The sequence below is a fragment of the Poecilia reticulata genome, chromosome 2, assembly GCF_904066995.2.
Source record: "Poecilia reticulata chromosome 2, P_reticulata-male-v2, whole genome shotgun sequence".
In the NCBI taxonomy this organism is placed as follows: domain Eukaryota; kingdom Metazoa; phylum Chordata; class Actinopteri; order Cyprinodontiformes; family Poeciliidae; genus Poecilia; species Poecilia reticulata.
Genome location: NC_088831.1, coordinates 7,260,830 through 7,276,706, shown reverse-complemented (window position 1 = coordinate 7,276,706; position 15,877 = coordinate 7,260,830). Strand labels below are relative to the sequence as shown.

Sequence of the window (15,877 nt, the reverse complement as noted above, 5' to 3'; positions counted from 1 at the left end):
GGTGGCAGAGTTCCTTCTGAAAAATGGCGAAAGATGGTTTCGTTTTAAGAAAATGACATTTGTGAATGAAGAACTTGCCCATGATCATTATTATATTTAGTAGCCTTTCAAATTTCTTTTCTCTACACTTTTATTAATTACTCTTTCATAAAACAATTTAAAAACCAAAATCTGGACAGTTTTTATTTTAGGGTAAGAGTGCTTTAAAAAAAGGTAAAAAGACAGACCCCACATAATTGAGATACATTGGGTTAATTTCTCATGTAGTTAATTATGTTAAAATACTGGTTCCTGTCATATGATTCAATACAATTATTAATAATTACAGTTTTTTCTGTTTAGTTGACTGTTTGATAAGGATTTACTCCGTGTGAAGAAATAAACAAAAATAATTTCATTGGATTTTCTGCCTTTATTATGTTGACAAAGCCTTTTGATGGATTATGGTTAGGTTTTTTTAAGCAAGGTTGGTAGCGATCTGCCCATTATATAATAGAAAGTTAGTAAAAAAACCACTGCATGGGGCTTCATTAAAGTCATTCTAAATAGTTATGATACAAGTCTAAGTCTGGAAAGCAGAACTGTTTTTCTCGGAAATACAAAGGTTCTGGAAAAAATAAGTGCCTCGGTCATCCTTCCACAAAGGGAAACCGGTAAGTTCTAGCAGCAAAAGTCCTTGTTTGTTTTCGGGTTATTAAATTTGTAAATTATAATTGATTTATTTCCTTAACTTTAAGTAGTTGTTTCAAATATTTTTTATATGTGTTTATCAATGTCATTATTTGCCAAAAAATGTAGTTGACTCTAAAGCATTGGGAACCACTATTCATCTATCTGTTTCTAGTGCATTTTATATCCAACGGACCCATTTCCTTCAACCACTCCGCTCTGATTTTGGTCCGTCCTTCCGACTTCCGCCTCAGCTAAGAGCCGAGGTGAGTACGTTTATCGGGATCAAAACCTTCTACAATCCATCATCATCCTCTGTTTTAAAAGGAATAAAATTACGCTTTAGCATTATAAGTATGTATATAAGGACACTATAAAAGGTCACATTGTGTTTTAGATAGTTTAACGTATGATTTGGTAGTTAAAACGATGAGATGCAGCAGGGGATCGGGAGATGTGGCTTCAGCTAGCGTGGCTAATCTAAGTACAATTACTCTGTTTTAGAAACAGAATTGGTCCTTTATTAAATTATTTTTATTGCATTTTCAGCTTATATAAACTAATTTGTATATTATTTGTAATAATGTCATAGTTTGCCAAATTAATGCTAACGCGGCGGTTTTCTGTAAGATAGATGCTAGTTGAGGTTGAAGCTGCTTTGTAGTTTTAGCACTTGTTCCAAAAGCAACTAAATCGGTACTGTAATATATTAATGTTCTCCAGATGGCCCCAACCAAGAAAGGAGAGAAAAAGAAGGGGCGTTCAGCCATTAACGAGGTGGTGACCAGAGAGTACACCATCAATATCCACAAGCGCATTCATGGAGTGTGAGTACTGCAGGAAAAACAAAATATTTTATGCGTAGTCCATTTGGGAAGCTTCTGTTTAATTTGTAAAATCTTTATTATCAAGCCTGTCCTAATTTTTTTAACATTAGGACAGGTCAAAATACTAAAATGTATTGACTCCTAAATATTTTTGTTGTTAGAAATTCAATAAAAATCAAAACGGGCTAAAACGTGTTTTTCTGTCTCTGTTTATGCAGATTTCCATCACCGTTTAATATTCTTGATTGTACATAAAGAGCAAAAAGTTATAAACTGCAAATGGTCGTGTAAACAATCCGACAATGTGTGAATTTCATTTCGTCCTCCTTTCTGCTGTTAATGTGACTGAAATGTCTCGTGCAGGGGTTTCAAGAAGAGGGCTCCCCGTGCCATCAACGAGATCCGCAAGTTCGCCATGAAGGAGATGGGAACTCCTGATGTCCGCATCGACACTCGCCTTAACAAGGCGGTGTGGAGCAAGGGGATCAGGTCAGTCTGTCTGTCTGATTTCCACTAATAAACAAAAAAGAAATTAATAAGCTTAAGATCAAGAAAAACATTATTTGAATTTCCCCTTTTTTTGTTGTTGTTGTTGTTGAAATGCATGATGGTGCAGGAGGCTCTGGCCTTATGTAATATGAAATCGCACCTAAATCATAGTTTCATTTTGGCTGCTCTCTATCCACTAATGTGTGCAATGTGTTTAAAAGCTTTACATTAATATTTCTTTTTGTGGTTGGGATCATTGGAAAATATTGGACGAATTTTAACTCAAATTGGTGACAATTGTACTACACACATAGTGATCTGAATCTGCTACCTTTATAGCTCCAAATATTGTTTTTGTGCTTTCTGGAATTGATACATTGTGCTGTAGAAATTATTATTTTTTGCTGATTTAATTGGGCTGTTGGTTCTGATGAAAAATGAAGATGTCAACAAAACTGAACTTGGACGAAGCGGTGCAAACAGATGATGAGGTTTTATTCCAGCTTGTTTGGCACTTGAAGCAGCTGTTGAGTCGCCTTCTCCTGATGTGTTGTGCAGGAACGTGCCGTACAGGATGCGCGTACGGCTGTCCAGGAAGCGTAACGAGGATGAGGACTCTCCCAACAAACTCTACACCCTGGTCACATACGTTCCTGTCACCACATGCAAAGGTAAAATCCTCAGGCCGCTGGCTCTGAAGCGTCCGTACAAGCAATATAGATGTTTAATCATTTGTTTCTCCTTTTTCCAACAGGTCTGCAGACTGTCAACGTTGATGAAAATTAAATTTGTGGAATAAATGAAAAATAAAAAATAGAAAAAGCTTGTCTTTGTCTTTTTGTTTAGCTCATTCTTGTCACTTATTTGTTCCCATAAGGAACATGGTGAAAATGGCCAGATGCATTTCTTTATGAAAATGACCTGAAAGTTTACAGACTGAACTTTCTCAAATCTCATGTTGCAACCATGAAATTCTAAATGTATTTTACTAGAGTTTTGTCAGGCCAATACAAATGAGAGCATGATGGGAAGTAAGACATTTTCTTCTGTATATATTTATAGGAAAAGTAGTTTCCAACTAAAGATTTGAAAATTGATCTAAAGAATATGTTTAATAGTCATTTCTTGTGGAAATTTTATCATAGTTCAGTGAAAAATATGCCAAAACAGGCATTTATTTTGTATATGTTTTAACCAAAAGTTAGTAAGAGTTTTGATTAAATATGGAAAACAAAAAGTCAAATTTTGGATTTTAATCAAATAATTCTGAGAGAACAGACAGCATTCTGACTATTAAAGATGGAATCATTCTTTTTGTTCCACAAGTGGGAAATTTAGGCTGTCAAGATGACAGACAGTGGACAGAACAAGAGAAATATGAAAAAATTAAATGCAGTAAGGTGTAGAGAAAACATACAAGCTAGACTGAAATATATGAAAATATTAAATAGAAAAATACAGATGTGTATATATATATATAAATATACATAAATATTCAATTATATCTTAAATCAAAAGTTTACATTTTCAAGTGAGAAGCTGGAAATAAAAGCTGATCCTGTCACATCAGTTTGGGAATCAAGGGTCAGTCATCCGCAGACTGCACTGCAAAAACACTAAATCTTACCAAGTATTTTTGGTCTAATTTCTAGTGCAAATATCTTAGTAAACTTCAAATAAGACAAACTAATGTACACATAACTTTTTAGCAAGATATAGAGGCTTGTTTTAAGTAAACAATTTCTTAATAGTCATGAAAATGTACTTGTTCCATTGGCAGATTATTTCACTTATAACAAATTTTCCCCATGTTATAAGTTAATTTATTTGGCGATGTAACTAGTACTTTTTCATCAATATTAAGGAATTATTTACTTAAAACAAGCTTCTGCATCTTCCTGAAAAAGTTACTTTAGTTTGTCTTATTAGACGTTTACTGAGATATTTGCACTAGAAATTAGACCAAAAATACTTGGTAAGATTTTGTCTTTTTGCGGTGTACAGAACGAAAATGTTTCTAAGCCTTTTAAAAAAAATAATTTAGGTTCCTTGAATATTTATCCATCTATCGACTTTATCTCCACAGCTTGTCACATGAACGCATTCATTCAAGTCTCAGCATTTAGAACAAGAAAAACAGGAGACGCCAAATCTAGGGTGCAGTGACGCGGTCCCGTCGCCGGGAGGAGCTGTTCATTTTGCCTGCACTTGGATCGGATGGAGTGAAAAACACATTAGCTTCGATAGCAACGGCTAACGTTTACTCCTTATTTAGCTTAGCTATGCGTTCTCTATAAGTCAACATAAAGGTAAGAGGAAATGCTTTACTGGCTTACTATCTGCGTTGTCACCTTTTATGAACCTCGCAGAGATAAACTAAGAGATCTGCGGGATGTCAGGGACGAGCAGGCGTGGCTTGCTAACTGGCTAGATACCTAGCTAGCCAATTAAAGCATTTTTATATAAACTACTGGAGCTTCAAATGCTAATATTTTATAGAAATTTGTACAACCCAGTGATTTTCTCAATGACACCTCTGAATCTTCTTTCACATGGTGGCTTCATGTTTTAGGCATCTCATTTTGCATGTTGTAAACCTATCCAGGTGCGAGCTTCTGCTTTCCATGGCCGTGGGCTGATGTGCACACCATGCGGCACCAGTGGCTGCTCCTCGGGGCTTGTGGCTGGGTCCTGCTCGTCCTCATGTTTGTCAGTAAATTCATTAGCTTTAAAACTATTGAAGGTAAGATACCGGTCATCGGTGCTATATCTTCATGCAACACTGTTCATTTCAGAAGCTTATCAGTCACAGAGAGTGGTTACTGTAATTAAAGCTAAAGATTGTCAAAAGAAATATTAGATGTGCAACATTTTGTTCATTCTACCTTTGCTTTTCAAGCAAATTTTTTAAACTCTTCTATTTACTTCTTTTTTTTCAACTACCTTTTGTGTTAAAATACAAAACTTTAGTGATAAGACTCCAATATATATTTTCTTTCAATACTGATGTTTGGGCTGGTTTTTGGTAATGATGGCACACTTTGGTATTAGAAATATTTCAGGACAATAAACAAATTATTTATTTCATTTTATTCTGTGTGTTTAGAAGTCAGATTAACATTTGTTTGTGCTTTCCCAGGTTACAAGAAGCGACCTGCTCAAAGTTGGACTGTGGGAAATACAAAGGTGGCGAAACCGGCATCTGTGCCGAGCACATTAAAGCAAAATCAAACGCCATCACATCAGGTGAGAAATTCATTTCAGATATTTTTTTATTTATTTTTATTTATTTTTACCTCTTTCCTATTCACATAAAAAGTTGCTGTGAAATCCAGTCCATCAGTCATGGCAGTTCTTGTGTGATTGTCTCAGCCCTCAGTTGCGGCCACTGCGTCTGACTGGCAGGCGGTCTCCGAGAGCCGAATCGAGCATCTTTCAGCTGTGTGCAAGAACAGCAGCCTGAGGAATTTAACTCACGTCTCGATCAGCAAGTTCGTCCTCGACCGCATCTTTGTCTGCGACAAGCGCCAGATCTTGTTCTGCCAGACGCCTAAAGTGGGGAACACACAGTGGAAGAAGGTGCTCATTGTGCTCAATGGTGAGTACAAGATGGACCGATGCACATTTTACTGGAGTTGCAGTGGGAATTTGCAAGGATGAAGCTTAGAAAGTTTCTGATTTGTCTTGGCTGCTGCAGGAGGTTTTCCCAGCGTGGAAGAAATCCCAGAAAACCTCGTTCACGACCACGACAAAAACGGCCTGCCCCGCCTGTCGTCATTCTCCCCTCAGGAAATAACTGAAAGGTTGGTTTTGTTTATTGTGTGTAAATGACGTACTGCAGACAATCTTTTTTCTTTTTTCTTACCCTGCAAGTGCAATGGATCAAATTTCATGAAATTTAACATGCTTCGTTGGAGTTTTTCAAATTAACTTGTTAATCCTTGCTGTCTGCCTCACCAGATTGAACTCTTACTTTAAGTTCTTCATCGTGAGAGATCCCTTCGAGCGCCTCATTTCGGCGTTCAAGGACAAGTTCGTGAAGAACCCGCGCTTCGAGCCCTGGTACAAGCATGACATCGCGCCGGCCATCATCCGCAAATACCGCAAGGTCCACCGCGAGAGCGACCTGGCCACCTCTGGCCTGCACTTCGAGGACTTCGTCCGTTATCTGGCAGACGCCGAGGGCCGCCGGCGGATGGACCGGCAGTTCGGGGAGCACATCATCCACTGGGTGACGTACGCGGAGCTGTGCGCGCCATGCGAGATAAACTACAGCGTGGTCGGGCACCACGAGACCCTGGAGCACGACGCGGCGTTCATCCTGAAAGCGGCCGGCATCCACCAGCTGGTGTCGTACCCGGCCATTCCTCCAGGCATCACGCGCTACAACAGGACCAAGGTGGAGCACTACTTCTCAGGGATCAGTAAGCGGGACATCAGGCGTCTCTATGCACGATACCAAGGTGACTTCCAGCTGTTTGGTTACCCGACGCCAGAGTTTTTACTGAACTGAATGGGAAAACTGAACTAGGGTGCTGGATTTTAGCATCCTTGCTGCCATAGGAAGAGCAGACTTTAAAATAAATTGTTTACTTTTACTCCCATGCTTTTGTTGGAATAATTGGTGTGAGCTGTGTTGAATTATCATTTTACTGAAAGAAAGTAGTCAATATAATAATTAATGAGAGGTATAAATCAAACAAAGAACACATTTAATGGTTTTATATTTAATAATCATGTTTGACTTCTTATCTGTTATACAGGCATATAGTCCTGTAAATGTAGCTATATTGTTGCACTGTTTGGATCTCCTGATTCAGGGATTCGTTATGGATGATGCTGCAGGTGCATCTCAGTAAATTAGAATACCATTGAAGGGGCAGTATTGTGTCAAATTGACTTTTTTTTTTTTTTTTTTTAGCTTTACATCGTGTTATAATGTTATTCCCTCATCAAAAACATACCAGGAGTGTTGCCTTGATTATTTAATGCATGTTTGAAAAACTCTTCAGTCTCACAAAAAAAAACACAAAACTGCCCGTTTAAAAGTTTATTTCAGTTGAACCATGTGTACTATGTAGATTAATTAAACAAATTGAATAATTTTTGCTAAACTATTTAAACTCCTTGGTGATGTTTTGAGATGCGCCTGCGCAGCTGCAGATCCTGTTCTGTTACAATTGAAGGTCCTCTTTGAAGAACAAACTGAGCACTTGTGGTTTTTCATTAAGGTTTTTATGACTTATCGAACAGCATTAACTTTTTTACATTTTTATAATAATGAAATATAATAACAAGGCAAACAAATGTCTTGTCAAGGAAAAAAACAAAACTTGCGTAAGGTTAATATAGGTGTAATAATGAACTGAAAAACTGACTCCCTTTGCGCCGACACTGAATTTTGAAAGCTACTTTTTTTTCTACAAGAAGTGTAACACTTAAATGTTCTTAACATGACTTGCAATTAAACATTTTTATTAAATGTTGATATTTATATTAGGAATTTGGTGACGGGTGGCTGCAAGGTTTAAAGCATTATTGGCTCCCTGTGGGTAGTTGTGTTTCAGAGACCGGGTTTAAAATAAAGGTGTAAAATACCTGTGTGGTGGTTTCCATTTGTTGTGCTTTTGAATTTTGTGCAAACAATTTAAAGGGACGCACGACAAACCTTGTATATCTGCTTTGGATTCACTTTTGACATTTCAGTAGTGGTTTAAACCCAAAGAAACGGTGATGTCTTTGTTTCCTTTCTGTTATCCCAACAACTTGCTGTAACAAAAAAAGCACAAAAAAAGCAAAGTGGACAACTTGAAGAAGCAATTTCTGCCTAATAAATATGACACGCTAGCATCTTAGATATTGCATAGAATAACCCAATCTTAAAAAAAAAAAGATCGAAACAGCGACGTCATGATCAACTTTGGATGCAGTGATACCAAACATTCACGAGGTGGCGGTAAAAACTTGAATTAACAGTGACACAAGCTTTGAACTCCAATGAACCCTTGATCTAAATGCCACCACATTGCCAATATTGCGGTGAAATATTGGATTAATAAATGTCACCTGTTGTGTGTCCAAAACAAACATGCCAGATATAAGATAACAGTAATCACATCAACACCAGGAACAGAGTTTACATTTATTATCTGCTGAATGTTCGCGTTTGGTTCTGGTATCTTTTTTTTTAGACTTTACTAAGCGTTAGTCATGTTTTACACTGTTATGTATAACGGTCTAAAACAAATATTGAATGTTTCCCCATTTTGTCATGTTTCAGTCACAAGCTACATTGTGTTTGAATTGGAATTTATGATGCAGACAACACAAAAAGTGCTTAATTGTGAAGCAGGAGGAAATTATGCAAACTTAAGCTAATTTTTAGTGCAAAAATCAGCCAGATTGTACGTAGAACGTACGTAGAACATCTGTGAACATGTAAAAGAAGCAGAATAGTGGTTTTTGAGGACTGAAGTTGCAGTTCTCTGTGTCTAAATCATTCAATTGCGACACTGATTATATGTTTTGGGTCTCTGACCTTAGGAAGGGAAACCTCCACCCCAGTCTCGAGTGGGATGGAGGATGTTAAGGTTAAAGTAAAGTATTTGGTATCCACAACACAGAGTGTATGTTGTGACATACTCTTTCCATGTTCCGATGATGGATTGGACGATGCTCAGCAAGTGGTTGAAAGCTCGGGTGGTTAATTGTAAATATATAAATGCATGTCACACTTTTCAGATTTTCTTTCACTTTACATTTACAAACTACTTTGTGTTTGTCTACTAAATAAAATACATTGAATGAAAAGTTCTCTGCATTTTCTCCCTCAGCTTTGTTGCTTTCCCCCCAGCCTGCCCAACTGGTTCCTCCTGTCTTTTTATTTGCATGTCTTGGTAAAGTTTGTTCAAGCAACAGATTGTCTTTCTCTGTTTGGACCTTTCACTGTACTGTGGCGGTAATTAACTGACATCCTGCCTTTTGCTTTTGCTTTGTTAGAAAGCATTCAGAGCATGACGGCGTGTAGCGCACTTAAAGGATTTATGACTATTGGTGCAGCTGCAGAATGGCTTGAGATAAAGACGCAGAGCCGTAATTGAACTACATCAACGGACTGAGTGAGGTTTGCAGAAATTACAGCTTTTAGTACAATTGACTCACCTGCAAAACTACTGATTTTTAACTTGTTTACTATTAAGATAGTAATCAGTTCTGGAAATTATTGTAGCAAAAAAAAAATCCTTTTTTATTTTTCTCCTAAAGCTCTCCGGTATGCCAACTGTCCAGACATCACATCACATCCCCTCCTGATTCTGCTCATCTGCCACACCCATACCAGTGTGAACATTTTAGGTCAATGTGCACACACGTCCAGGCCGGCGTCTGCCCTCGTCTCACCTGTCTGCCCACTGAGGTGCTTTGTGTAAACACCAGTGCGCGGGCTGATGTCTGTTGGACAGTTCAGGCAGGAATTGTGTGTTATCATCACTGTATCCACGCTCACTGAGGACAGACCCAGCCCTAATCTCTCTGTGTGCAGCCAACCGGCTTCCTGTGTTTGAGGGATTCTCTTCTAAATCAGCGTGAAGCCAGAGGAAAGCAGACAGAAGAGAAGAGAAGCTCTGCTGGGGTAGCTTCACCTTCAGCATAAAAGAAAGACAGATAGAGTTCCTGATGTCACCGTGACACAATAAAAGAGGAAAAATACATTGCTACGTAGGAAAATAACAATAGATTGGTTGAAAATCAATCCAATATTACTGTAGATTCACATCCTTTTATATATATATATATATATATATAAAAATTTTTTTACAAGCATTAATAATAAAGTTGCAAAGAGATATAAAACCGGAGATAGCTGAGCCTGAGAAATGAGAGGCAAAAAAAGTATTCATATTGGACATGTGTCATATATTAAAATGATAAATCACCCAAACACAAGAAGAAAATGGGCAAAATCATGTGTAAAGTGTGGTTTAATATAAAGAATAGAGTTTTTTTTAACGGTGTTTTCATGAACAGATGAACACAAAGAGAGCAAGAGGGAGTAAAAGCACATATTTATGAAAAAACATATCTGAGCATATAATTGAACAAAACAAACAGGGAAACGAGAAAAAAATATATATAAAGAAATAGCCCAAAACAATATCAGAACACTCACAAAGATGCATTTGAGTTTTTATGGATTATGGTAAAATACGAATCTGATTAAAGTAATAAATTGTTTTGAAGAGGCAGGAAGCTGAAAAAATTGCTCAAAATTATTTGATATAAGCAACTCTCAAACTGCAAAATACATAAATAAAGAAATACATTTGAAAAAAAATGAAAGAAAGTCAAAACATCCAAAATGTACAGACTTTTTTTTTTCAAAGATTTATATTTTGCTTCTTTATGTGGTGACTACTTTCTACTTACTTTATTCAATAGACCATTTTTTCCGATCTCATAGTGACTTGATTTTTCTCAAATTTCTCAAATATACACAAAGATTCTCTACATGAACTGAATTGTAACTGCTTGAAAAAAGCAACAAATAACAGGCATAAATGATCATTTGAGGTATTTGTACGTACATAACCTGTTTATTTTCTATTTTGATTGCAGTAAAAGCAACAAAATGCCCAGATGTCTATATGCTTATCTATACAGTTTCCATACATATATTACATATAATAAATGTTATCTTTCATGAACATTATTTTGGGGAGGACATATTAGATGCTTTTATTTTGAAACGGCCCAGCGGAAGTCAGACAATGACTACTAGCTTGACCACAGCAGCGAGGCAGCAGCAGCAGCAGCAGCACACAGGGAGCCCGCTGCCACCTCAACATGGAGTAGCTGGAGCCGAGCGCCTACTGCCGAAGAGCGGATTCCTTTGACGGGAATACCCGGCGCTATATATTTAATTTATCTGCCAAGAAAAACACTCGCAAATGATACAGCGGCCATATTTAGTAGAGTCACAGGGAAGCCCGGCTTTTATTTGAAAAGATGGCGAACGACTCTCCAGCTAAAAGTCTGGTAGACATAGACTTGGCTTCATTGCGGGTGAGTGCTGGGGACCCGAGACGATGTTTTTCCTGCTCTTTTTTTACCTCTTCTTTATTTCACATTTCTCTGTAAAGCGTCCTCTGTTTAAAGCGCATTACATGAGCAGGTTTCAGGCTGGGTTTCGGCGTTTTTTTGCGCTAAAGATGCTTTAAAAACGAGCGCTGAGGCTCATCGAGGTGTTGCCAGTGTCTGATTTTCCTTTGTTCGAGATGCGTTTGGCATGTAGGGGAGACCAGGGCGCAACAGCTGGCGGACACCGGACAATGTTATCAGTTTTAAGATGTAGCAGCGCTTGTTATTGAACCACCCTGTCCTTTTTCTCTACTGCAGGATCCGGCTGGGATATTTGAGCTGGTGGAGGTAGTTGGAAATGGCACCTATGGACAAGTATACAAGGTTGGTTGGAGGCATGGCCTGTCCTGTTTTCATCTAATCTGTTTTTTCTGTTTTAAACTCTTAAGAACAAAGGAAGGGACATTGAGGCTGGATGGTGGATGGTTAGGTTGGACCACATGGTGGGAGAACGAGCAGCGCTTTCCCTCTGGTGTTATTGTTGAGGGTTGGCCTGGGAGGTGAGGGTTAATGGCTGAATCAGACCATGTAAACTCTGATGCTTCACCCATCTTGCATCAACGAAAGAGTAGATAAGAAACCCTCGCCTTAATGTAGGCAAAATCTCCAGGAGTCATGTCACAAACTAACAGAGCATTAAAAGACTTAAAATCGTGCCAAGATCATGTAGATGCAACATCCTGGGGTGAAACATGATTTATACTTGAACAGTAGATTGATCAGATTATGAAATTTGAACTTTAGAAGTTATATTGGCTCGCCATATATGTGTATCTAAAGACTTTGTTTCTAGAACATTTAGATGTTCTGGGAAAATTTATATATATTAGAAAAAAAACATTTTTCAGTGATCAATGTTGCTGGAACAGAAATGATGAATTCAAGTTTTTCCTGCATCTGGTTTAACTGCATGCCATATTGTCATGACAACTTCCTCCTACATTATCGCATATTTGATCTTTTCCTGATATCAAGCAGTTATCAGTGAGAATTGTGACACTGCAGCCTACAAACCTGTCTGTAAGAACCATGTAATTGTGGATTTTTTTTGTGTGTGTTCCAAGTAACAAATGTTCGCAGGTCAACGCACAGCGTTGCAAAGAAAATGGATTTCCACTTCAGGATTTCAGAAAATACAAAAGCGCGCTGAAACAAAACGGCAGATTTTTCTTTATATGTGTGGTGTTGATGACATAAGAGGCACAAGAATCAAGCTCATCAGCTGGGATTGGAAAAACAACATGGCGGAGCAACGTTTGACTGATTTTTGTATCCAGATGCTGAAGTTGGATTTGACCAGAATAACCTTTTGTTTTCACTATGTGGTTTTAAATCTAACAAAATGGAGGAATAGAAAGATTAGCCCCGCTTATGTATCAAAGCACATGTTTATAACCGTTTTTCTAATTTATTTCAAACTCTAAAAGTGCACTGTAGCACCTGCTGTTTGGTGAATCTCTGGGTTTTTACCTTGCAGGTTTAAACCAGAGTTTGACTCAAACCATCTCCCAGCTAGGATTGTCTTCAGAACTGTTCATTTTTCCAGTTTGAATGCTTTCATCTGATTTGGTTTCTGTACAAATTCACCCCAAAACGGCACCTCTGCATGCAGTCTTAACTTGTAGCTTCCTCTGTTGTGTTGGCATGGCAATGGCGTGGGTGGCGCAACAGGTGCACGCAAGGTGGGGTCAGTTGGGTCATTACAAATCTGCCTGTATCACCTTTGGCAGCGGCAGCATGTGATTCATCAGTGCTTGAACGTCATCTCAATGGACAGTTGCTCAAGATCTTTAATGATGAAAATCAGTCTGCATTGGTCAAGAACTGTTTTAATCGCTGCCAAATATTCTTCAAATCCATTCTGTGTTCCCTTATACGGCTCAAACACACTGATGCAACGATACAAAATAAAAGTGAAGAACTTTGACGGAGAAATTTGATTTTAAAAAACTCACAAATAAGGAGAATATGCTATAAGGAATGATAAACAATGGGATCTGTCTTTTGGATGCCTGTTTTTCTCTCAATTCAATCATTTAAAAAACATGTCAGTAACTGAAAAACTATATACAAAGTCAGTTTTTTTAATTTTTAAACTAAAGTCTGGTCAACAAAACCAAGAAAGTTAGACTTTTTCCTGATTTGGTGACTAATTCCGTTTCTCTTGTCCATCTGCACTCGGTGTTGCATTTCCATGCCTTAAACTACCATTGCTTACTGCTGAAAGACATCGCCAAGCAGGAATGGAGGCAGACGGATTCATCTTTCTGTGCATGTTTGTTTTTTTTTTTTTTTTCTTTTTCTTCTTGCAGCTGGATTACTAAATGGCATTACCCAGCAGATATGTCCAGTTCAAAGCGTGGCATTGCTGGTAAATGCTGTTTTGTGCAAGCTCTCAGCAGTGCTCCAGTGACCTGCATTCAGTCGCTCCAGCATAATAAACTCCCAGTCTCTCCCCTCCTTGAAATTGCACTCATGTGACTACTTGGAAGTCAACTCTTTCAATATGGATCCTTCCATGTTATCTTCCCACCACATGCTTTTAAACTCAACATATCATGGGAAAGGGAATTAGAGCCTCTCCCTCTCCCTCTCCCTCTCCCTTTTTTTTTTTTTTTGACCATTTAATCTCTTTCTACATTCAGCGTTTGGCGCTAATTCTATTTGCGAACGCCGCCATGTGAGAATGGAGCTCACAGTTGTCAGATTAGCTCGCAGTTGACACAAAAGATATAGTAGTTGCAGGCAGCCTGCACGAGATAAGCCCAAACTGTCTCCAGTGAAGTCGCTGCCAAGTGCTGGGGCTCTGCCGCAGCGGCTTCCTGTCGATCGGCTGTCGATTAGCGAACTGGCCGGAGGGATGTGGCGTTCGCGACTGAGAGAGGAGCAGCTGTCCGGCTCCAGACAGGAACCCACAAAGCTCGGCTTGTCTCTGCGGGCCGTTTGAGTCTCTTGCTCCGTCAGTCGCTGAGGTCTGTAGAAAGGAGGCGTTTGTCTGCAGCGTTTCAAAGTCCAACCGACTGAATAATCACAACAGGCTCCTCTCTAACTGAAAACTGGGAGGAGTTTTGTCCTCCCTCTGAGGCCTTTTCTGCTTTGTCCACTGCTTGGTCACACTTTGCAAGCCCTCTTTCTCCCCCAGATTTGTTTTTTTTGTCACAATGTGTTCGAGCTTCTTCTTTCTGGGACTTGTTCTGAATTCGTCAGGCATTCATCATAGTTAAGTTCTTGTAATAATTTTGATTCATTGTCATGACAAGCTCCCATTAATGATGTCTAAGATCCTCAAAAGTATCAGTATTGCCAGGATTGTTACTTCAATGAAAGCAACAGTAAATTTGAAAATATAACTATAACAGTTGCCACACTGGTGGCTACCTACTTTAGTCCTTCAGAATAAAATCACTTGAATAGAACCTGACGGACAACCTGAAGTAGGCTAGACCTCCAATAGCAACACATAATACTTTAGTCTAAAGGAATTTAAGATCAGTTTGGTTATAAGGTCACGTCTAAAGGGCAGCACACATCTGCAGCGTTTCTCGACCCCGTTTTAATTTAGTCTTAATGGCCGACGCTTAAAGCGATCCTTTTCAAACGTACTATTCAAGAAGATGAAAGCTACTGAATAAAACATGAATGCCACTCCAACCCTACTCCCATAGCTGCTACTCTTCTGCACCGCTTCCGTAGTTCTTCTTCTGTTGTTGTTTTTATGGCACCGATTGCAGTGGAAGAAAAATAATTTAAAGTGGTGGTGAGAAATCTGGTTTAGGAGAAAATGTAAAGAAGGAATACAAAGCTCATGTTTTAAAGATCTGCAAAAGACTCGCATAGTAAAAATTAATAAGTAATTTCGGTTCCACATGGAAGACTGACATCTGCTGACATAAATTGATAAAGGCATTTAAAAAAATTCACTGATCTGACGTGGGTCAACATCCAGAAGTTAAAAAATATATTGACAAGATTTCATAGCCACTTCAAATTCTAAAATGTGCATCCATTTTAGAATAAAGTGCACAAACTCTGCTTTCGTATTTCTGCAAAACTGGCTATAAACAAGAACACAGAAATCTGTGAAGTTATCATGACTTAACACTGTAAAAACGAAGGAAGAAGCTGATTTCCTGGTCTTGAAATGCCATGTAAATGTTTTCGTGGCCACGCTGTGCTCCTGTCTCTCTAAACCTGCTCGGTCTGTCAGGCCATCGCCCCTGGAGAGGTGCCAGATTACAGTCAGCTTCTGAAAACACAGCAAAGCAGTTTTTCCCCCCTCTGTTTTTTTGACAGACAGCCTTAATGAAAATTGCTTTAGGGTTAAAAAGCGCACTTTAAATCACATATGTTGGTTTGGACAGTTAGCTGATTGGTATGTAAGCCGACGGAGATTAATTTGAGTTCAGGTTTTGCATTAATAAGCTTACAAACTAATATTTAAGTTGTTTTCTAATCGGACTGCGATTTGCTCCCTTGGTTACACAAGATTATCTGATGTCATCCTGACTATACATGTATCTGTCGACACTTTTATCATGTGTAAACTATCCAGTTGTCTGGAAGTTACATTTCATACTCTCTTCCATTAGTCACCGTATTTCCAAATATTTGACCTCGGTGTTTTTACATGCTCGTGTGTTAGACAAAGAGCTTCTTACTAAGCTCTCCCTGCTTATCAGTGGCACTGACCGACAGAGTGTACCAAGTCTGGGGCCCCTCTTTAGATATCATGACTCGAAAGAAGGAAAAAATGACCC

The 15,877-nt window shown here is 38.5% G+C and overlaps 3 protein-coding genes across 9 annotated transcripts in view; all 3 read left to right on the top strand.

Annotated features, from left to right (window-relative positions):
- Positions 1-796: 796 nt before the first annotated feature.
- Positions 797-2,810, top strand: rpl31 (ribosomal protein L31). 2 transcript variants are annotated; one of them, XM_008427200.2, is made up of 5 exons: positions 797-935; positions 1,393-1,496; positions 1,860-1,985; positions 2,544-2,656; positions 2,740-2,810. In XM_008427200.2, exons 2-5 carry the CDS (start codon positions 1,393-1,395, stop codon positions 2,769-2,771), a joined length of 375 nt encoding a protein of 124 aa, XP_008425422.1. In that variant the 5' UTR covers positions 797-935; the 3' UTR covers positions 2,772-2,810. The 2 variants fall into 2 exon arrangements, with proteins under 2 accessions (XP_008425422.1, XP_008425413.1); XM_008427191.3 differs by lacking the exon at positions 797-935 and adding an exon at positions 1,000-1,023.
- A 1,146-nt stretch (positions 2,811-3,956) lies between these two features.
- chst10 (carbohydrate sulfotransferase 10) lies at positions 3,957-7,584 on the top strand. The gene is made up of 6 exons (XM_008427179.3): positions 3,957-4,294; positions 4,591-4,728; positions 5,125-5,231; positions 5,358-5,583; positions 5,683-5,788; positions 5,946-7,584. The coding sequence occupies exons 2-6, from the start codon at positions 4,635-4,637 to the stop codon at positions 6,496-6,498; spliced, it is 1,086 nt and encodes a 361-aa protein (XP_008425401.3). The 5' UTR covers positions 3,957-4,294; positions 4,591-4,634; the 3' UTR covers positions 6,499-7,584.
- A 3,166-nt stretch (positions 7,585-10,750) lies between these two features.
- The window catches only part of LOC103475444 (mitogen-activated protein kinase kinase kinase kinase 4), a 36,286-nt gene continuing 31,159 nt past the window's right edge, over positions 10,751-15,877 (top strand). For 5 of the 6 annotated variants that reach the window (XM_081616489.1, XM_081616488.1, XM_081616484.1 and 2 more), the window contains exons 1-2: positions 10,759-11,045; positions 11,379-11,444. In XM_081616489.1, the coding sequence (XP_081472615.1) occupies positions 10,989-11,045; positions 11,379-11,444 (123 nt within the window). In that variant the 5' untranslated portion in view covers positions 10,759-10,988. Of the gene's footprint in view, positions 11,046-11,378; positions 11,445-15,877 lie in introns of all 6 variants that reach the window. The other variant, XM_081616481.1, reaches the window with a different exon arrangement.